The sequence below is a fragment of the Vulpes lagopus genome, chromosome 9 (genome assembly GCF_018345385.1).
Source record: "Vulpes lagopus strain Blue_001 chromosome 9, ASM1834538v1, whole genome shotgun sequence".
Lineage (NCBI taxonomy): Eukaryota > Metazoa > Chordata > Mammalia > Carnivora > Canidae > Vulpes > Vulpes lagopus.
The window spans coordinates 16,708,515-16,731,127 of record NC_054832.1 but is presented as its reverse complement, the minus strand read 5'-3'; the positions used below and the strand labels follow the sequence as shown (position 1 = coordinate 16,731,127).

The following is a 22,613-nucleotide window of genomic DNA, read 5'->3' as shown; positions in this document are numbered from 1 at the left end:
TAGCCACTAGCCTCGTGGGGCTCATGAATACCTCAGATGTGCCTAGTCTGAAATGAGATGTGCTGTATGTGAGAAATGCTCATCAGATGTTGAAAACTTTGTATAAGCAGAAGAATGTAAAACATCTTGGGGCACATGGCTGGCTCAGTCAGAAGAATGTGTGACTCTTGCTCTTAGGATCTTGAGTTGGAGCCCTATGTTGGCTATAGAGATTACTTAAAGTAAATAAACTTTGAAAAAGAATATAAAATATAAATAATTTATGTTGATTATATGTTGAAATGACAATATTTTGATTACCTTGGGCTAAATGAAACATAATACTAAACTTAATTTTACCTGCATCTTTTTATTTTCTTAACATAGTTCCTAGAAAACTTAAAATTACATGCATGAGTTGCGTTGTTAAACAATGCTACTATAGAATGTTAGGAAGGGAAAAAATAAAAGTATATCTTTCTTCTTCCCTATCCCCTAGCCCACTCTTCTTTGCACTACCCAGAGGTAATCTTTGTTAATAGTTGTTGATACGCTTCAGAAGTCTTCCGTGCATGTATAAATATATGTATATCTGCACATGTTAACCTTTCTATTTTTTTTTACATGAATCATAGTACTGTTCTATAACTTATATCACTTAACATATTAAAAATCTATATTTATGCATATGGTGCTACAACATTTAAAAAATACTTGCATTGTATTGCCTTTGTGCATATACCTTCGCCTTAATTTACTGTGCTTAGCTGGCATTTAGATTATATCATCAATCTGTTAATACAATCTGTGATGAAGTGGAAAGCCTTATATAATTATCTTTGAACATTTGCACAAATGTATTGGGAGAAGTAGAATTTTTAAATCAGAGTTTAGATAAAAATTTGATAGTAGGGATCCCTAGGTGGCGCAGCGGTTTAGCGCCTGCCTTTGGCCCAGGGCGCGATCCTGGAGATCCGGGATCGAATCCCACGTCGGACTCCTGGTGCATGGAGCCTGCTTCTCCCTCAGCCTATGTCTCTGCCTCTCTCTCTCTCTCTCTCTGTATGTGACTATCATAAATAAATAAAATTTAAAAAATTTAAAAAAAATTTTGATAGTAGAAGCCAAATGGTTCTAAGAAAGAATGTACTACTTTGCCTTTTTGCCTTGTTTGGGATAATTTCTATACTGTATGTGTGTGAGAGAGAGAGAGAGTAAGAGATTTACTCAAGAAAAACTTAGAAACAACCAAAATGTCTGATTGTAGGTAACCAGTCATAAATTATGATAGAGCTATATACTAGAAATCTAAGAATACTTAAGAGGAAAGGGAAATAATTACAGTGTATTAAAAATAAAAAGCAAGCTATAAGTACTATATACTTGGATATCAGTTTGATTTGAAAAGACTATGAGTACCTACGTATTATTTTTGAAGAAAAACCAAGATGCTAATAAAATTACCTTTGCGGGACGGGCTTTCAGTTTTATTTTCTTCTTTATGTAAATTTTTTGTGTTTTCAAAATTTTCTGCAAAGAACATATATTACTTTGGAATTAAAAGTAAATATAAATATTCATAAAGAAGTTGGTAATGTTTTCAAGGACTTTTAAAACTTTTTATTGACATTAAACCAATTGCACACAGAAAAGTACACTATACAGCTCAGTGATTTTTTTTTTTTAATAGACCGAACACACCTGTGTCACTAGCACACAAATCCAAAAATTGACCCTTAGTAGCACCCAGAAGGCCCTCTTCTGGTCCCTTCCAGACCCTTTCTTCCCAAGGATGACTCCTCTCCTGACTTGTAACACCATAGATGAGTTCTGCCTTTTTCTGTATTTATATAAATTGGATCATTCAGTTTGTAGTCTTGTATCTGGCTTCTTTCATTCAACATTATGTTTTATTTATGCTTGAGAAATCCATGTAGTTGTACATCATTCGCTCATAACTATATAAAATTCCATCATGTGAGTAAACCAAATTTTATCCATTCTGTAGTTGGTAGACATTTGGATGGTTTTCTACTTTTTAAAAAATTTTTCTGTTAGAAATAGTGCTGCTGTGCACATTGTAGTACATGTCTGTTGGCGAACGTTGGGCATATTTATGCTGGATAAAAACCTAGAAATGGAATTACCAGCCTGTTGGTAATGCTTATGTTCCACTGTAGTATGCTGTCAGTTTTCCCAAGAAGTTGGTTAAAACAACTTACATTCCCACCAAGAGGTATTTGAGAGCTCTAGTTGCTCCATATTCACACAAGTACTTGGCGTTTTTCACATTAATTTTAATGACCTCTTTTTTTTTTTCCTCTGAGCATTTTAAAATTGTGAACCTCACATAATACAAATGTGTAAAGCGTGGTCTACCAGGGAAATTCATTAGAGACCCAGTGGCCAGAGTTTTCAGTGAAAGCTGGTTATATAGGCATCCTAGGTTAAGTACATCTCAAAATCCCGGACTCTACAAGGAGAGCAGGTATTCAGCATAAATCACAGTGTACGAACAATTTAGGCACAGTAAGCCACTCTTATCTGGGGACAGTGGGAAATTTCCTGAAATCCAGGTTTCTAGACACCAGACAAGGCCCAGCCTTGCAAGTACACCTCTAAGGGTAGTGTTCTCAGACCTCCCATGTTAACACTTTTCAGGACATACCCACATCCACATTAAGAAACTGAGTATTACCAGTAGCTTTGAAGCTCCCGTGTGCCTACTCCCAATCACATTTCTCTCCCTATCCTATAGATGTTAACTATTGTCTGCATTTTCATGTTAATTATGTCCTTTATAGTTTTATTACTTTTATGGGTAATCTTAAAATATTAGTTTTTTTAACTTATATTCAATTTAGTTAACATAGTATATTATTAGTTTCAGAGGTAGAATTTAATGGCATGTAACACCCAGTGCTCATTCCGTCGAGTGCCCTCCTTCATGCCTACCACCCAGTTACCCCATCTCCCCTACCCACCTCCCCTCCAAAAATATCCGTTTTAAAAAGCTAAGTAGCAGGCACAAACCTAGCTGTGTAAAGATTGGATAATATCATTCCTGTTAGTTGAATGTTCTGATGAGAAAATAAGCTGAATGATAGCTCTGAGACATGATCTGACTTCAGCTTTCCTAAGAATTTACAGGAGCCTTTTCTGGGAAAACTAAGGGCATGGTCACAATTGATTTCTGGAAAATAAGAGGCACCACCTTCAGGGCAGTGCTCTAGTGGGAGTCAAATTTGGAAATTCTTCAGAAATATGTCAGGGAGTGGGCTGCTTCTCAGCAATTCATAGCCAGCTCTAAGGAGTAGGTCAAAGTAGAATACTTGAACAGGGTGAAATCTTCACTATAATCTTGGCATCAGGACATGGGAAGGGAAGTAGGAACTTCATCTGTATATGGTCAGGATAAGAACAGATAAAACCCAGGCCAAACTCACCTGGGGATTTTATCTTCATTTACAGAGAGGTTCCAGGGGCACCTGGGTGGCTTGGTTGGTTGAGCATCTGACTGTTGGTTTTAGCCCAGGTCATGATCTCAGGAGTCCTGCATTGGGCTCCATGCTCAGAGGGAAATCTGCTTGAGATTTTCTCCCCTCTCCCTCCTCTTCCCTCTCTGCTCCTCCATACCCAACTTGCACCCTCTTTCTCACTGTCTCAAAGAGTAAAATCTATAAGTAGATAAGTAATGCTGGAAAGCCATTGTGAGCTAGATTACCTTTTCTGTTTTGTGATAATGTCACTTATGGATGTTTTTTTTTTTTTTTTTAAGAATGAGTTGTCAGATGGATTAAACAAAAAGCGTTTGCAAATCTTATTAAAAGGCTATGGTGAATATCCAATGAAATACAGGTAAAATTTACATTCTTCCCTGTTAAATCAATTTTACACCCCTCTCCCAAACTTTTGGTTAAAATTATACCTTTATTTCAGAATGTTCATTTGGCGCTCTCTGCTACAACTGCCTGAAAACCATACTGCATTTAACAGCCTGGAAGATAAAGGTGTTCATGTGGCATTTCTCAACCTTCAGAAGAAATACCCCATCAAAAGCAGGAAACTACTCAGAGTGTTACAGAGGTATGTTCAGTATATTGCAGCAATATGTATATCTTCCTCAAGATATTAATTCATTATAAATGAGAAGATGGGAATTTTATAATAGAGAAACTCAGCAGATACCACCTTAATATGTTGCACATCAGTTTCTAGGTGTTCTTACCAAAAATGTATAAACCCCACTCTAAGTCATGAGAAAACATTGAGGGACAGTCTATAAATAAAATAACTATGTGATATTCCCCCAAAATGTCAGTGTCCTAAAGATAAGAAACTGGGGAGCTCCCATGTTGGAAGAGCCTATGGGGACTTAGCAAATAAATATAGTGTTGAGTCCTAGTTTGGCAAAATGAAAAAATGACACATAAAAAAATGGGGAAAAATGATAAAATCTGAATAAAGTCTGATTTAGTTAATAGCATAGTACTGATGTTAATTTCTTAGTGTCCTAATTGTACCATATTTATGAAAGATGTTAACATTAGAATAATTTGAGTGAAAGGTATATAGGAACCTCTCTACTATTTTTGTGGCTTTTTTGGAAACCTAAAACTATTTCAAAATAAAAGGTTTTTTTTTTTAAAAAAGAAAACCTTAAAAGTATCAGAAGTAAATATAGGAGAATTACAGCCCTAGAGTAAGGCGGGCCTTTTAAAGCATGACGTGTCCAGAAGAGATTGATATGAACACAAATCTCTACATGTAAAAATATTCCCCAAAGACAAATGTAAAACTGAAAAAGTATATATAAAACATAAGACAAAAGACTGGTTTCTATATGTAATATTCATGTAAAATGAGTGTGGAAAGGACCAACCAATAAAAAATGGAAAAAGAGGGGCTGCCTGGGTGGCTCAGTTGGTTGAGTTTCTGATTTTGGCTCAGGTCATGATCTCAGGGTCAGGAATGAGCAGCCCCACATCCCGCTCCCTGTTCGGCAGGGAGTCTGCTTCTCCTTCTCCCACTCCCTCTGTGTGTGCACGCGCTCTCTCTCTCTCTCTCTCTCTCTCTCTCTCAAATAAATCTTTAAAAAAAAAATGGAAAAAGGATTGAATGTGTTGTTCATAGCTGAGGATATAGTTCTTAAACATGAAAAGTTGTGTACCTCCCTTATAATAAATGCCAGTCAAAATTACATTGAAAAAATATGTATATATACACATTTAAAACCACATTGCCGTTGTTTTTCTGAGTTTCAATTGACCAAAATTTAAAAAAAATAGTCCTGGAGGGGCACCTGGGTGGCTCAGTGGTTGAGCATGTGCCTTTGACTCGGCGTGACCCCAGAGTTCCGGGATTGAGTCCCTCAGTGGGCTCCCCCTAGGGAGCCTGCTTCCCCCTCTGCCTGTGTCCCTGCCTCTCTCTCTATGTCTCTCATGAATAAATAAATAAAATCTTTAAAAAAAGAAAAAGAAAATTGATAATAAAACATGTTGGCCACAGTGAAAAAATGGGCATCCCTTTATTCTGCTAATGAGAATGTGAATAGACGCTATTTTTGCAAAGAATAATTTGGCACTGGCTATTGAAATTGGTGCACATGTTTTTTGACTCAGCAATTCCCTTCTAGATATTTATCCAAATCTATATTCCCACATGTAAATGTAAATAAAACATTAAGCATGGCATTGTTTATAAAGGATTAGAAGCAACTGAAATGCCCAGTAAAGCCAAATTTAAGAAATTAAGGTATCTACACAAAACTGTCATGTGCCATCAAAGCTCCACATCTACTTAGATTGAACTATTTCCAAGATACTATTAAGCAAAAAATACAAGGTGTGGAAACAATGTTTATATCAACCTTTGTGACTTTTTTAAAAAAAGGATCTAGGGCACCCTGGTGGCTCAGCGGTTTAGCGCCACCTTCAACCCAGTGCGTGATCCTGGAGACCCGGGATCAAGTCCTGCATAGGGCTCCCTGTGTGGAACTTGTTTCTCCCTCTGCCTGTGTCTCTGCCTCCCTCTCTCTGTGTCTCTCATGAGTAAATAAATAAAATCTTAAAAAAAAAAAAAATCTATACTTTTTAACAGTGGTTCTGGGGAAGTAAGCTAGATGACAAAGGTAGAGGGGAGAATCAAATATACCTTCTGTAGCAAATTTTTTTTATCATGCGAATGTTTTACTTAAAATTTTAATAATAAACTTTTCTGGTCTTTGTTTTCTTACATGATTCACAGAACCCTATCTGCATTAGCTCACTGGTCTGCCATCTTCAGCGACACACCATATCTTCCACTCTTGGCATTTCCATTTGTAAAATTATTCCAGAACAACCAACTCATCTGTTTTGAAGTTGTTGCTACCCTCATAAGTAAGTAAATAAGTATTAAATAATGAAACCAAGGGCAGATTTCTGTGTGTTTTTCTGATGTCTTTGTGACATTTAGCAATTCTGGTGTTAAACAATCAGATACAGAGCATGAAATGGATGGTTTGGATATTTATACATAAACCTTTTTATTTACAGGAAAATCTGGATAGTTGCATTTTAGAAGATACTAATACAGGTTAGATTTTGTTAGTAAGAGGAAGCAGGGGCACCTGGATGGCTCAGTTGGTTAACCATATGACTTCATCTCAGATCATGATCTCAGTCAGTGTCCTGGGATCCACTCCTGGGGCTCAGCATTCAGTGGGGAGTTCAAGTGTCCCTCTGCTGTGCCCCACCCAGCCCCCCAGCTCCTGCGTGTACTCACTCTCTCAAATAAGTAAAATCTTTTAAAAATAATAAGAAAGAAGCAGATTCTTTACTTACTGAAAGTCAGTTAATATTCCTAGGATTGTAATAAGTATGTAAAGCATTTAGCACACAGTGCCTGCTGTGGCAGGTGCTAACTGCTGTCCTCATCCTCATCCTCCAGAGCAAACATTTATTGAGAACTTTCCAGGTACCATTCTCCATGTTTTGCCTTTTGTAACTTATCTTACAACAGTCCAATGAAGTAGGCGTTATTGCCTTTTTATAACTGAGGAAACTGAGGCACACAGTTGGGAGCTTAAGTTCCCAAGGGTCAGTTGGTGGCAGAACAGAAATTTAAACCCAGGTTGACTGTAGCCTGTGCTCCCAACCATTGTGTTTACTGCTTGCTATCAGTACCATCTACTCTGAAAAGTGAGTCCTTTTTTCCTATTAGTATAATTGGGTCAGTTAAACAGTTAATTAACTGGATCCAATTATAGATTGATTTAATAAAAATAACAATTTTATATGTATTTTAAATTACTTTAAAAGATTGTCTTGTACAAAGGAGAAAAGCTCTTACCTATATAACAGTAAAATTTTTAAAAGAAATAAAAAGATTCAAGTACACATATTGTGAGTATTATATTTCTCTTTGTTTTCTTGTTCATTTAATTACATTGTATTTGCTTTGGTTAATTTTTACTGATCATTGGAGAAAATACAGGAAAATCTACAAAAGGAAAGTCACCAGTGTTCTTCCTCCCCATGGATAATTTTTGATAATATATTGATGAATTTCTTATAAGAGCATTTCCCCCAAATCATTAAATATTCTTGAAAAATGTAATTTATTCCCTGGGTAATGTAACATTTCATCACATAGATGTATTATAATTTAATCCCCCAACTGGTAGACGTTTAGTTTTTTAAATAATTTTTCCATACATTTTAAGCAATATTTAAAATTTTTATAATTGAAAAAAAATTTTTTTAATTATATTATTTTAATGTTATGTACATTTCTCTTTTTATAAACTTTATATTTTATTGACTGTAGGATTCTTTTTTTTCCCCTCACTACTAAAATATTCTATAATGTAAATGTACTAGTTTAATCTGTTGTTGGACATTTAGGTTATTTCTAATTTTTACCTCAAACAATGTTATAACTATCTTTACATAGAAATGATTATGATTCTTTTCTCTTGGTCAAATTCCTGGAATTGGTATTATTAGGTCAAAAAAATAAGAATATTCTAATTGATTCCTCAAAAGGGTTATACTAGTTTACCCTGGCAAAACACTTTGTGTTTTAAAAGGAAAAGAAGCAACTCAACAACAAAAAGAAAAATAATCCCATTTTTATATGGGCAAATACCTTGATTAAACTTCTCTCCATAGGAGATATCTAAGTGGCAAATGAGTACATGAGAAGATGCTCTGGATCATTAGTTATTAGGGAAATGCAAATTAAAAAACCACACTGAGATGCTACTTATACCTACTAGGATGGCTATAATTTCAAAATTGGGGAAAAAAACAGGGATTGGCAAGAATGTGGAAAAATTAGAACCTTCATATATCACTGGAAATGTAAAATGATGGTCACTGTAGAAAATTGGCAGTTCCTCAAAAAGTTGGGTATAACCCATATAACCCAGCAATTGCACTCTTCATTTCCAGTAAAATCTTGTTAAATCATTGGAGCATGATTATGTGCTGAGGAATTGATTTTCCTTCTAAACCTGAAATCTAAATCTAGAATATCCATCATGGTCAGCATGAGTAGCTGTGAATTTTCATCAAGGGTCTCAAACTAGTTTTAGCTAATAAACATTTACTAAATGTTAGCTCCAACTAAATGTTAGCACTGCTTGCGATATTACCATTGTTCTGACCGTTCAGGTTCACAGTCTAGTTGGGACCTAGTAGAAAGTCTGAAGGAATATAGTCACTTTGATATATGATTTGGAATGTGTTTATAGAAGTCATTTTAAGCACTGTTTTATAGTCTCTTTATGACCAAGAGGGAGTTAGTTCTTCAGGTGGAGTCGAAGATCTCCACACGGTGATTTCTCCTTATCCTGTTCTCATTCGGTTCTGTGACTAGGTCCTCTACTTGTACTCCTGTTGTGGTGACTCCATGCCGAACAGAGGAAGTTACTGTGTAAAGCAGGGTTTCCCTTTTGCCTAATTGAAAGCAGTGTTCTGTTGATGATTAGGTATAAAAATCAGGGCCGTATCTGTGTGCAGTGTTTGGCAATTCCTAGGATTAGCAGTGTCTGTCTGAGTCATGGTAGGTACTTAGCACATGTTGCTGAACTGGATTTTTCTCTTAGAGTTAACTCGAGCAGCAGTTAAAGAAGTCGAAATAATTTCCTTTAAAGCTTAGTTTTTTACAAGAGTTTAATTATACCTTAATTATTCAAATTTACTTACTAATAAATAATTGACTTCTGGAATTAGTAGGCCCTTTATAACCGTATGTAATCCAAAATTCCACTGACCTAAACCTTCGTTAGCTAATATGTGAAAAGAGACCTTTATCGTCAAAGGATGGAACCACAATCCTTTTCCACTCAAGCCTCCCTGATTAGGTATGAATTTGAGTAGATTTCAGGAGATTGGCATTTAATGTTTATCGGTTATTTTTTTGTAAGATTTTATTTATTTCAGAGAGAGAGATAGTGACAGAGCTAGAGCGCAAATCGTGAAGAGAGAGAGAAGCAGACTCCCCCACTGAGCAGGGAGCTCAGTGCAGGGCTCAGTCCCAGGACCCTGAGATCATGACCTGAGCTGAAGGCAGACCCTTAAGCAATGGAGCCACTCAGGCACCCCCCATTCGTCACATTTAATGAAGACTTAAGAAAGAAGTTTTTTTAGAAGAGTCATTCTGTTAACCAGGAGAAGTAGGAAGCAGAATGCCCTATGGTGAGGATCAGGAATACTAAGGGAAGTATCGTTTGTTTTGATTGACACTTTCTTATCACCTGCTCTCATTTGAAGAAATTGGCCAGTTCCATAAACCTAAGATACTATGTTAACATGATGGAACTTTAAAATCAATTGTTCTAGAACTTGAAGAGTTATCATGTGTTCTTTATTAATGAGCATATTGATGGCATAAAGAGTGGATACATTTAAGAATTGCAAAATCTTTTGATAAATCAGAATGGTCAAGATAAATTTTCTGTTTTTTTCTTCATAGTCAATTGGTGTCAACACTGGTTTGAATATTTTCCGAATCCTCCTATCAATATTCTCAGTATGATAGAAAATGTTTTGGCATTTCATGACAAAGAACTACTGCAGCACTTCATAGATCACGATATAACTTCCCAGGTAAGAAGAATAAGGTTTTTTAGGATAACATGGCTTATTTGGGAAGCTAAAATTGGATCTGGTATAAGTAAGGCAGTATTTTCTTGAAAGAGGATAATAAAAGAATATACTACCTTTTGTATTTTTAACAGTATTCCATTCTTCTTCCTTAAACTGCTTTCCTGAAAGTCTGTAAAGAAAGGTCCGGAGTAAGGTGGTTCTTTTCCCAGTTGTTTTTAACATAATGACTCTAACTGCTCCATCAAATGTAAGAGAATATTGGCAATGACTTAACGACTTTTCCGTAGGAAACTAATAAATCTTTCCTTATTTATTTTAGCTGTATGCTTGGCCTCTTCTTGAAACCATTTTTTCAGAAGTACTAACAAGAGAGGAGTGGCTAAAATTATTTGATAATGTCTTTTCCAACCATCCTTCATTCCTCCTCATGACTGTTGTAGCCTACAACATATGCTCTAGAGCTCCTCTGCTCAACTGCAGTCTTAAAGATGATTTTGAGGTAAATATCCTTGTTCTTAAGTAATGGTTCTCAAGTTTCATTTATTTCAATTGAAAGATCCATTCATTTATTGAGTACCTGTTGCATGTCAGTTACCAGTGCTGGGTGGGTAGTAATGCAGTACCACATCCTTACTCTGACATAGTTGGTAGATAATCCAACAGGCAATTACAGCACACTGTTTGTCTTATAGTCATAGCTTCAGAAAATAAACATGGTAATATGGAAGTTCCATGCTTGTTGCCTATGTAAAGGATGTTTAACAGGTGGGTTGTTGTTCTGTGTGTGGTTTTATAAGTGACCCATCCAGTCTGTGACAGTCTGGATGCTTATTACACATATGAAATGGTTACTATGAGAATTTTGAGACATAAGAGGAAAGTTACTTAGGAAAGCATGAGAGGAGGTTCTTTAAAGGAGAAGTTCTCGGAGCACCTGGGTAGCTCAGTTGGTTAAGCATCTGCCCTCGGCTCAGGTCATGATCTCAAGGGTCCTGGGATGGAGCCCTACATTGGGCTCCCTGCTCAGTGCGCCTTCCCCCCATCCATGTGTGCTCTCTCGCTATCTGTGTCTCCCTCTCAAATACATAAATAATAAAAGGAGAGGTTCTTTTGGTAGACAAGAGGAATTGGGCTTGCTTGTTATTTATTTTGTGGTTGCTAGCAGACTTTATTTTTTTTTAAGGTTTTTAGTTTTTCTTTTTTTTTTTTAAAAAAAAAGATATATTTATTTGAGAGAGAGAGAGAGCGGGTGAGGAGGGACAGAAGGATGAGAGAACCTGAAGCAGACTCCCCACTGAGCTCAAAGCCCAACAAGGGGCTCAGTCTCCCAACTCTTGACCTGAGCTGAAATCAAGAGCCAGACTGAGCTATTCAGGTGCCCCCTGTCAAACTTTATTTTTACTTAATGTTCACAAGATACATACATACATATATTTTTTAGAATTTGGACCTGCCAGGAGCACCTGGGTAGCTCAGTGGTTGAGCATCTGCCTTTGACTCAGGGCGTGATCCTGGGGTCCTGGGATCAAGTCCCATGTAGGGCTCCCTGCAGGGAGTCTGCTTCTCCTTCTGCCTATGTCTCTTCTTCTCTCTCTCTGTATGTCTCCCATGAATAAGTAAATAAAATCTTAAAAAAAAAAATAATTTGGACCTGCCAGCAGAACGAGATAATGTGGAAACATTTCAAATATTTTGAACGAATCAAGCTAATTTATTTTCATATTTATTTATTTTGGATTTTGCAGAGAAAAAAATCCAAGTGGAAGAGCTTGCTCCATTGTGGGTTGAAGTATTCTTCTAATATAAAGGAGGCCTTTGGTTTGAGTTAAAACTTAAAAAGTATTATTTCAGAAATTTGGTTTTGAAATTTTATTAGACTTTGAAAATATGAAATTGACTCAAAAACTTGGGTTAAGAAAATTTTCAGTGAATTTTCCAAGAGAGAGAGAAAGAAAATTCATACTTTAAACTCTTGTTTTAATTCTACCTCATAGTTGCTTTGTTATGTAAATCACAATTTAAACACAAAGTTCTCTTACAGTATTTTTTTCATCATCGGAATAACTTGGATATAAGTGTTGTAATTAAAGAAGTTTATCGTCTCATGGATACCACTCCCACTGACATTCATCCAGACAGCATGCTTCATGTTTTTGTGGCACTGACAAAAGGGCAGTATCCAGTATTTAACCAATATCCAAAGTTCATCGTGGACTATCAGACACAGGAGCGAGAAAGAATAAGAAATGATGAATTGGACTACCTGAGGGAGAGGTAATCATGGAATAGTTGTACTTTGTGGGATAGAAGCAAAATCTGTTATAAATATAGACAAATTTTTTATGAAAAACACATGGAAATTATTAAGTATTTGTGTAGAATCAGAGTTTGAAGGCTGGGAATATCTTTAAAGGTATTTAATTCTTGCATATAGAAGTAAAACAATCATATTAATCAGGTATATATTTCGTGTTTTGTTCTTGGACTTAAATTACTCAGTTTTCTTTGTTTGCATTTTTTTCTTTGCATTTTTTGGTGAGACTTACATAGGGCATCCTTTCCAGTGCTTTCTTCCCCTTGAATGAGATAAACTTTAATTTTTGAAAGTAAAAGGCAGTTGTTCAGGGTCTCAAAGGGAAATAGCAATTTACCCTTTCATGATCACAAATGTATATTGGAGGCTTGTTTGTGTCTGGATGTAATAAGAAGTATTCCCTACTTAAGGCAGATGGTTGAAGATATGCAAGCTGAAGTAGACCAGCAAAGAGTTGAAGATGAAGCTTGGTACCAAAAACAAGAACTCCTTCGTAAAGCTGAAGAAACAAGGAGAGAATTGCTCTTACAGGAGGAGGAGAAGATGGTACAGCAAAGGCAGAGGTATGTGTTACCGCTTTGAGAAAATCTGGACATGTGAGTTAGTCGAATAATTTTTATTTTCTTCTTTATTTTCTATATATATAGCATTACCCACCTGTGGCATTTCCATTAAGCAAAAATATAAGCTAATAAAAAGAAATCTGCATATACCACATTTCAAAAGATTGGCATATACTGAAACAATTCTGAAACTATACTGCACTGCACTATAACTTTGCACTGATTATTCAGAAGTAATACAAGACCTAATGTACCTTGGAGGACGTTATTGGAAACATCATTATACAATAGGCAGAAATGCTCTGTAATACAGTGCTGGGTAAATCACCTTGAGGAAGGCATAATTTTTAAAATTGTGTTTTAAGCATACTGGCATGACTTGAAAATTGAAACATAAAATGATTATCTCTATGCATTTCATACTTTGGAGGACAGGGTGCTAGAAGTGCTAAATACTTATTTGAACATATATTAATAAAGCAGAATGTTTAAATTGATTAAGATTATGGGATTCAGTAGTAGGGACTCCTGGGTGGCTCAGTGGTTGAGCGTCTGCTTTTAGCTCAGGGCGTGATCCCGGGGTCCACGGATCAGATCGAGACCCACATCGGGCTCCCTGCATGGAGCCTGCGTCTCTGCCTCTCTCTCTCTCTCTCTCTTTCTCATGAATAAATAAAATCTTAAAAAAAAAAAAAAGCCTAATCGTTGGGAAACTCACTTCTGTAAGTGTTTACTGATTTTTACTCTTGGTTGGGACTTTATGAAACCAATTTCTAGTGTGGGTTAAAAACAATTACTGAACTGAGCATTAACCTTATACTAAAATTCTGGAAGAGTAAGCCTATGTAATCTTTGGTGACACTGGAGCAATTTTTGTTCTTCTTCAGATAAAGGGTATCGGCTGTAGTAAGATGATCTGAATAGACCTGTTATAAGAACTTTTAAATCTGAAATGAATAACCAGTTGTGTGTAGACACATGTCATTTCCATGCATGCAGACATGGGCAGTGTTCACGCAGGTGTGGTATACATACCACTATGCCACGGTAGCACCAGTCATACTGGGGCAGTGCACCTTAATACGTGCCAGGCCTTTCATTGTTGGGACACATGTTTCCATTTAAATCTACATTGAGAAATGTGTTGATTTGTTCCTCTTGATGTATTTTGTATTTAAGACTAGCTTCTGTGAAAAGAGAGTTGAAAGTAAAGGAGATGCACTTACAAGATGCTACAAGAAGGCGCTTTCTGAAGCTGCAGCAAGATCAGCGTGAGATGGAATTAAGAAGGCTGGATGATGAACTCGAGAGAAAGGTATATGACCACTACTTTTGTGCTCACTCGGGATCACCCTTTACTCTCATTGAACTGTGACCCAAACACCCTCAAGATCAATGTTATTGCTAGAATTCACAAGAAATATTAAATAGCCTCTTTACTTTCACTTTTCCCTAGGCTCTTCTTATTCACTTTCATATTTCACTAATAATTAAAGATTTTAGAAATGCCAAGAAAATTAGTTGGTTTGACTAGCATCCTTGGCGACTACTTCTCGAAAAATAGACGCATCGATTAACCATTAACTGTGAAGTAGGGGAAATATTCTTTTTTAGTATAAAAATTTGCACATGGCTAATACAAGAAAATTTCTGTCATAAAATGCATGGAGTCAAAACCTTCCCCACTCTTCTCTCCTTTCCTCCCTGAGAGATACACTGAAAAATGGCAATACTGCTTTTCCATTTTTCATGGTTGCCTAGCATTCCATTGTGACTATATTATCGCTTGATTAATCCTTTGCTGTTAGACATTGAGGTGGTTTATAGTGCTTTGCTGTACAAAACGGTGCTAGGTTAGCATTCTCAGTACAAATCCTTCAGTACTTGCACTCACAGTTTTATTGAGTAAATTCCAAGGTATACCAAATTATTCTCCAGAAATGAACCTACCTATTTTAAGTGTATATATAAGAGTGCTTATACCCTAGTCAATTCAAAGTACATCAGTCTTAATATTTGCCAATCTGATGGGTGCAAGTTGTATATTTTAATTTGCCTTTTTTTTTTTTCTTGCTAGTGAGGTTAAATATCTCCCAAGTTACTTACTATCTTCTGTTTGTAGAACTATAAATTTTATGTCCATATCATTTGTTCTTTTTTCTATCAGGTTTTTTTTCTTATCAATTTACATTGGCTGTTTGTGCCATTTGAGGCAGCAGGATCCAGTAGAGATATGATGTGAGCCACATAGGAAATTTTGTTTTCTAATAGCCACATTAAAAAAAATAAGAAAATAAAAAAAGAAACATGAAATTAATATTTAACACAGTAGATTTCCAAATTATTTTAATATGTAATTAGTACAAAGATGTTATTAATGAGATATATTACTTTTTGTTTATACTAAATCTTGGAAATCTGATAGTTTATACAGTATACATCTGGACTGGTCGCTTTTTTTTTAAAGATGTATTTGGTTTAGAGAGAGTGATTGGGGGTTAGGAGCAGAGGGAGAGAATCTCAAGCAGATTCTCTGCTGAGTTGCGGAGGCCCACATGGATTTCTGTCCCACGACCCATGAGATTATCACCTACACCAAAATCACAAGTCAGCCACTTAACTGACTAAGCCACCCAGGCAACCCTGGTTTTAACTTTTTAAATGGTTAAAAGAACTCAAGAAACATAATTTCATGACATGGAAATTATGTGACTTTTTTTTTTTTAAGATTTTTTATATTTTTTATTTTTTTATTCATGAGAGACACACAGAGAAAGAGAGAGGCAGGTACACAGGCAGAGGGAGAAGCAGACTTCACGCAGGGAACCTGACGTGGGACTCCATCCTGGGTCTCTAGGATCACGTCCTAGGCCGAAGGCAGCACTAAGCCGCCTAAGCCACCCAGGCTGCCCTTATGTGACATTTTTAAAAGCATGAAATTCCTATTTCAGTATCCATCAATAAAGTTTTATTGGAATAGTCACACCCATTTGTTGATGAACAAAGTCATTTGTCAACTGATGGTTTATTCAATGTTAAATCCCCTTATATATCGTTATCTCCTCCATTGCTGTGTCTGCTCCTAAGCCAGCACCACACTGAATGACAGCTTTGGAGTGTTTTCCTAACTAGTGGGCCTCATTCCCACTATGAGTTCACCTTTTCAGGATATTCTGCAGTATTCTCAAATGTGTATCATTTTTTTTATTTATTTATTTTAAATATTTTATTTATTCATGAGACAGAGAGAGAGAGAGAGAGAGAAGAAATACAGGCAGAGGGAGAAGCAGGTTCCATGCAGGGAGCCCGACACGGGACTCCAGGATCACGCCCTGGACCAAAGGCAGCGCTAAACTGCTGAGCCACTGGGGCTGCCCAAATGTGTATCATTTTAAATGGAGTTTGAGAATCATATCACTTTTTCTTTCCAGATCTCTACCTCACCCCATCCTAGCAGCACTTTTATTAGGATTATTAGTATTGCATTGAATTTATAGTCTCATTTAGGGAGTTTTAAACCTAGTTTTGGTCAAATACTAAGTATTTTTTCAGTCTTTGAAAGTATTTTGCATTCATCTGTATTAGAAATCTATCATCTCTTCTATAGCATGAGATAATACCTTTGTTTTATTTAAAGCCAATGAATTTTATTTTATTTTATTTTATTTTAAAGATTTTATTTAACAAATATTCATGAGAGAGAGAGAGAGAGAGAGAGAGGCAGAGACATAGGCAGAGAGAGAAGCAGGCTCCATGCAGTGAGCCTGACGTGGGATTTGACCCTGGGTCTCCAGGATCACACCCTGGGCCGAAGGCAGGCATTTAACCGCTGAGCCACCCAGGAATCCCAAAGCCAGTGAATTTTAAATTGGGTTTTGAAAGCTATGTTTCCTTTTCATGATCTCAGTGAATAAATGAGGTTGATAATTCATTATTCTAGAAAAGCATATATTCTTCTCCAAAAGTAGTAAGGCTTAGAACAAACTCTAACCTCTTTATTCCAAACTCTTTGAGATAGAGAAGGCAATTTTTTGTCAAAGAATCCTGTAAAGTCCTTTCAGTTCATATGACCTGGCCTCTGCTTACCCTTCCAGCCTCCTATTCTTCATCTCCCTATTCTGTTCATGAGCTCTGACCCTGCTAAACTGCCAGAGCTTTTCTGCTCCCTGTGCAGGCAACAGCAGGAAGACTGTTTAAGTCCACAGTGACACATTCAAATGACTGCACATCCATTAGCAGTAAGCTGAGTTGATCTGTGGTTGCTCTGGCACTAAGCTATTTGTATGTCTAAGCAAAAGAGCTTCTCTAATTGAAATTCCTAAAGCACATTATTAACTATGCCAAACCTCCCTTCCACCTATTAGAATTTTTACTATTCTTGTTTCATAAACTTGAGCATCCCCACTTTTGACCTTGTTGGCTTTCCCAGTAACCTTCCTAAGTTGAACTGGTCACCGGTCAGTGATTTATTTACTTCTCAGATGCATGTCCTTCTTGTATGTACCACCGTATTTTCATTTTTACTCTGTTTCTCCAATAATAGGTATTTGATCTCTTTACAATGTCTAATACTTACACATACAAATAGTAATGCAATTCTTAAATGTTTACTGAATAAACGAATGGGGTTTGATAACTGATGTCATTGGTTTTATTTCTACACATCTCTCTCCTAAAAAATGGAGACTTTAAGCAGCCAAGTATTCATTTAAGACCTCTCCTAATATTTTCTAGCCACCTAAAGAGGCCCTTATTCAAATCCTCTCATGTATAAGTGTAAAAAGCTTCCACATAATCAAAATCTGAAGAAAGGTGGACTTTAAATTAGCTAAGTCCAAGCAGAGCACATTTAAATTTGGAGTTACTCTTTGCCAAACTGAATTTATAAAAGTACAGTCACTTACAGGCACCTAGGTGACTCTTGATTTCGGCTCAGGTCATGATCTCAGGGTCATGGGATCAAGCCCTGTGTCAGGCTCCATGCTCAGCAGGCAGTCTGCTTGAGGTTCTCTCCCTCTGCCCTTCCCCTCATCCCCAAAAATAAATAAATCTTTAAAAAAAAAATTTTAAGTATAAGCATTTATTCAAAAAGAACATTAAATAATGTTATATTTAATAAGATTAAACATTCTATACTTTTAACCACCGCAAATTTAAATTGCTCAAGTTTTTCTTACTCATAATATTGGCTGATATGGTGTGGTAAGAGCTGCCATCTGTTCTTGCAGTCTGGGTAGATGAGCATATGGTAATTGTACTTTCCTTTTTAGAAAATTAAGCTTAACTTTAACTTAGACATTATTCCCAGATCCTGCAATGAATAGTAATAGATTATCAATTACTCTGGTATCAAAAACCCAATACTTTTTATTTTAAATACTTTTGGTGGGTTATTTGGATTATAAGATTACTAAAGCTGTTAAACAGAAATTATCTTGTCAGTTCTTTTTGGTGTTCACACTGTTGTTTGGCCATAGGTACACATGAGAGATCGAGAAATTGCTACTACAGCCAAAGACTTAGAAATGAGACATCTGGAACTTGAATCACAAAAAAGACTTTATGAGAAGGTATAATTGTCTGTTTCCACCATGGGAGAAGCAGGGTTTATACAAACTCTTTTTAGATTGTATTTATTCATGATTTCATAATGCTCGTTTTATTTTATTTTTTTTAAGCAGAATATAGTGTCATCCAGGATTGTAAGGTAGCCAGAATGTCTGAATGTACAGTTTGTTGTAATGCTTTAACTCATGTTTCTCTTAGCGACTTGGTCTAGTGTCTGACGTACCAGATGTAAGCCCCAGATTTTGCCTTAGGATCTTCCACCAACTTACTAAGTTTTCCCCGATCTATGTGATAGTGACTACTAAATTAACCTAGTACTTCACAAGGATCTTTATAAGTAAGGTAAATCAGACAAGAGCTTGTAAAGTACTTTTAATTTGAATTCTCTGGAATTAGATTATCAAGTATCTACTTAGAATATATAATTGAGTTTCCAAGACAGTGGAAAAAAGAGTTTTGTTAATATAAATATTTATTATTTGGGAAAAGCATTTTGTTATGCATTTATTTAACGTTGAAACCATAAGTTTTCACTTCCTTCAGCCCTCTTAAAGTGAGATTTTGAAGTTAGTGATAACTGCAAATATGTAACAGGTAACATATGATTGTTGTTCACATTAAATGAGTTTTAAAACATATGGCCTCCATTTGTATCTGCAACATATTTTGAGTTCCACACTGAACTACTTCTAGAATTGAGCCAGGGATTTACACACTGGTTAGGTCTCCTGTGATTTTGAATTAGATTCAATTCATTTAGGCCAAACCTAAGTTTACTTTTTCCCTGTTTTTACTTTGGGGAGATGGGTGGTGGCACCAATGGAGCATGATTTCAGAATTAACAGAAAATTTGCAAGAAAAATAGTAAGAATTTCCAAATATGTTTCTCTCAGAAATGTTGAATCAAATATTAACATCTTGTTAAATTAGCATTATCCTTCCCTTCCTGTCTATGCCCTGATACCCCTTCACCCCTAAATGCTTCAGTGTATATTTCTTAAGACTAAGGAATATTTATCACATGACCACAGAACAACGATCAAAATCAGGAAATGAACATATTATTGTTATCTATTTTATCAGTTGTAAAAATGTCCTTTAGAGCAAAAGAAAATCTCAGATGATTCATTTTTTTCAGTTGTCATGTCTCTTTTAGTCTCTTTTATGTTGGCATCACTCCTGAGTCTGTCTTTATAACTTGATATTTTTGAAGCATTTGGCCAGATATTTTGTAGAATGTCCCTCAGTTGATGTTTGTTGTTTCCTTATGATAAGATTCAACTTAAGTGCTTTGGGCAGGAATGCCCTACAAGTGACACTGAATTTCTTTCTACATATCATTATCATTTTTGCCCTCTTTTGAGGAAAGTATTTATTAAGCAAACTAATAGAGTTAGAGAAGACTGAGCCTACTCAATAAAACTAATTCATAAAGTCATGAACTTTATCTGGTCTGTTAGATTCAGAAGTGCAGCTCCTGCCTTTTTCATCAATTTTAGTAATTAATATTTTATCTGCCAAACTCAGCTCTTAACATTAGTTTGATTAACTGCGTCTATTTGTAAACAAACTATATCCCAGAAAACAGACAATATTGTGATGACTCTTATTGGAAATATATGCTCAATATCCCATGTATATCTAATTTGAATTTAAAAAATTAACAAAAGAATAAAATGAAGCAAAAAAAAAAAAGAATAAAATGAAGCACAAACAAGCACATACTGACCTCTGATCCTGAATCCATCTCCTTCATCTCCTAGGACCCTGCTTCATCAAGTCCAATTTCTGCATCTCTCTTGGTCTCTCTCAAACACATGTACTTTCTACTTGGCGTAGGACCACCCTTGCCAAGACTGCTGTGAGAATTAAATGAATTAATATCTATATGTCAGTGGCAGGAGTCCCCAAGACTATCCTAAGGTTCAGTGATTTGCTAGAAGGACTCACAGAACTCAGAATTGTTATACTCATGGTTATGGTTTATTACAGTGGAAGGATACAGAATAAATTCAACAAAGATAGGGGGCACCTGGCTGGCTCAGTCGGTGGAGCATGCAGCTCTTGATCTCAGGGTCATGAGTTTGAGCCCCACAATGGGTATAGAGATTACTTAAACAACAACAAAACACCTCAGCAATGGTAAAAGGCACCTAGGGTAGAATCCAGGAGAGAATAGGCACAAGCTTCCCCTTGTCCTTTCCCAGTGGAGTCATACAGATAGCGCTTAATTTTGCCAGCAAGGATGTATGACAACAGAGTACTGCCAACAGGCATGGAGTGGGTACATGGCTGACCCTCCTTACTTGCTCTGCAGAGGTCAGGCTGATAAGGGTGACCCAAGGCTCCTACCATAAGTCACATTATTAACATCTAGCAGAGCCCAAGACCCCACATATATAGATAGAGATACCCTTATCAGACAGGGTATTCCAGGGGTTTAGAGCTGGTCAAGGGCTAATCTTTTCTTTGGAATGTGCAGGATTTGAATAATTCAGGCTACTGAGTTACCCCTTTACTATACAGATGGGCACCAGCGGGGCGAGTATTATTAGTTTCCCATCATTGCCCCTTGGCCAAAAACGCTCTACACTTTGACAAAATGAATCAACAACTTCCTTCCCCTGATTCTTTAATTCACCACCCTGTCTGCCTTCCTCTACTGTTTGTAAATGTCCATTGTTTTCCTTCTAATCTCTGCATATACAATGTTTTACCTCTTGTGGAGTAACTAAGATTCTGTATTCTTTTCTTTTTTACTTAATAAAATCCTTTTTCTAAATGATTCCATATCTTGGTATTGTCATTTGTAATAGATATTGATGAACTATAACTTATTTAAATCTTTTTTCTGTTGTTGGGTGCTTAAGTAGTTTACAGTTTTTGGCAATAAACTTCTTCATACAAATATCTCCTCTGCATATAATTATAAACATTTTTATTTTTCATTATGAAGGTAATTATGTTGCCAGTAGATCATTGGAAAACTAGAATAAATCTCTAAATTGGGAAATAAAAAAATAAAAAATAAAATAAATTGGGAAATAACTGCTAATATCATCAAGTGAGATTATTTGGTACATACAATTAGTAGTTTGCTTTTTTAACTTAAATATTCATGAATATTGTTTGCTGTCCTTCCCTACAACCACTGCACTCATTAGCACTCATTCTCCTGACTCTGGCAAGCACTTATTTTATTCTCTATCTCTATGGATTTGCCTATTCTGACATTTCATGTAAGTGCATGCAATCATACAATGTATAGTCTTTTGTGACTGTTTTCATATAGCATAATGTTTTCAAGGTTTATACATGTAGCATCCTGAGTTAGTACTTCATTCCTTTTTGTGGCCGAATAATATTCCATCATATGGATAAAACCACATTCTGTGGAGATTTGGGTTGTTTCCACTTTTTGGCTATGATAGGTCATACTGCTGTGAACATTCACATATGGCTTTTTGTTTGAACATACATTTTCTATTATCTTAGATATATACCTAGGAGTGTAGAATTCTCATTTCTGTACATTCTTGTCAACAATTGTTATTGTCTGTCCTTTTGATTAAAGCCATACTAGTGCATATAAAGTGGTATCTTGTGGTTTTGATTTGCATTTTTTAATGACTGATGATGCTAGTCATAGTGATGCTTTCATGTTTATTGGCCATTTTTATGGTTCTCTTTGGAGAGAGAGAAACTGTTGGTTTTTAATATCATGTAATTTTTTGTCGAAAACTAGATATTTTAGAGGCACCTGGGCGGCTCAGTTAAGCATCGACACCTCTTTGGCTCAGGTCATGATCTCAGGGTCTTGGGATTGAGCCCAACTCAGGCTCCCTGCTCAGTGGTAACTCAGCTTCTCCTTCTGCCCCTCTTCTCTCTCTCTCAAATCTTTAAAAAAAGAAAAGAAAACTAGGTCTTTTAAAATAATGTGGCAGTTCTGAAAATCAGATTCTCCTCCCACCTCAGGGTTTCTTGTCTCTTAATGACTTTTCTGAATTAAATCTGTAAAGTTTAATTTATAGAATTCAATTAAAGTCTTCACTCAGTTCTAGTGACTATATAGAGATTTCCTTAGTTGCCTGAACC

The 22,613-nt window shown here is 36.1% G+C and overlaps 1 protein-coding gene across 5 annotated transcripts in view; it reads left to right on the top strand.

The window, feature by feature from the left end:
• TBC1D31 (TBC1 domain family member 31) overlaps positions 1-22,613 on the top strand; it is a 69,357-nt gene that overhangs the window by 33,377 nt on the left and 13,367 nt on the right. For 4 of the 5 annotated variants that reach the window (XM_041769595.1, XM_041769593.1, XM_041769592.1 and 1 more), the window contains 9 exons: positions 3,758-3,837; positions 3,919-4,065; positions 6,226-6,359; positions 9,940-10,073; positions 10,393-10,572; positions 12,115-12,347; positions 12,798-12,950; positions 14,130-14,265; positions 18,428-18,520. In XM_041769595.1, the coding sequence (XP_041625529.1) occupies positions 3,758-3,837; positions 3,919-4,065; positions 6,226-6,359; positions 9,940-10,073; positions 10,393-10,572; positions 12,115-12,347; positions 12,798-12,950; positions 14,130-14,265; positions 18,428-18,520 (1,290 nt within the window). Of the gene's footprint in view, positions 1-3,757; positions 3,838-3,918; positions 4,066-6,225; positions 6,360-9,939; positions 10,074-10,392; positions 10,573-12,114; positions 12,348-12,797; positions 12,951-14,129; positions 14,266-18,427; positions 18,521-22,613 lie in introns of those variants that run through there. The other variant, XM_041769597.1, reaches the window with a different exon arrangement.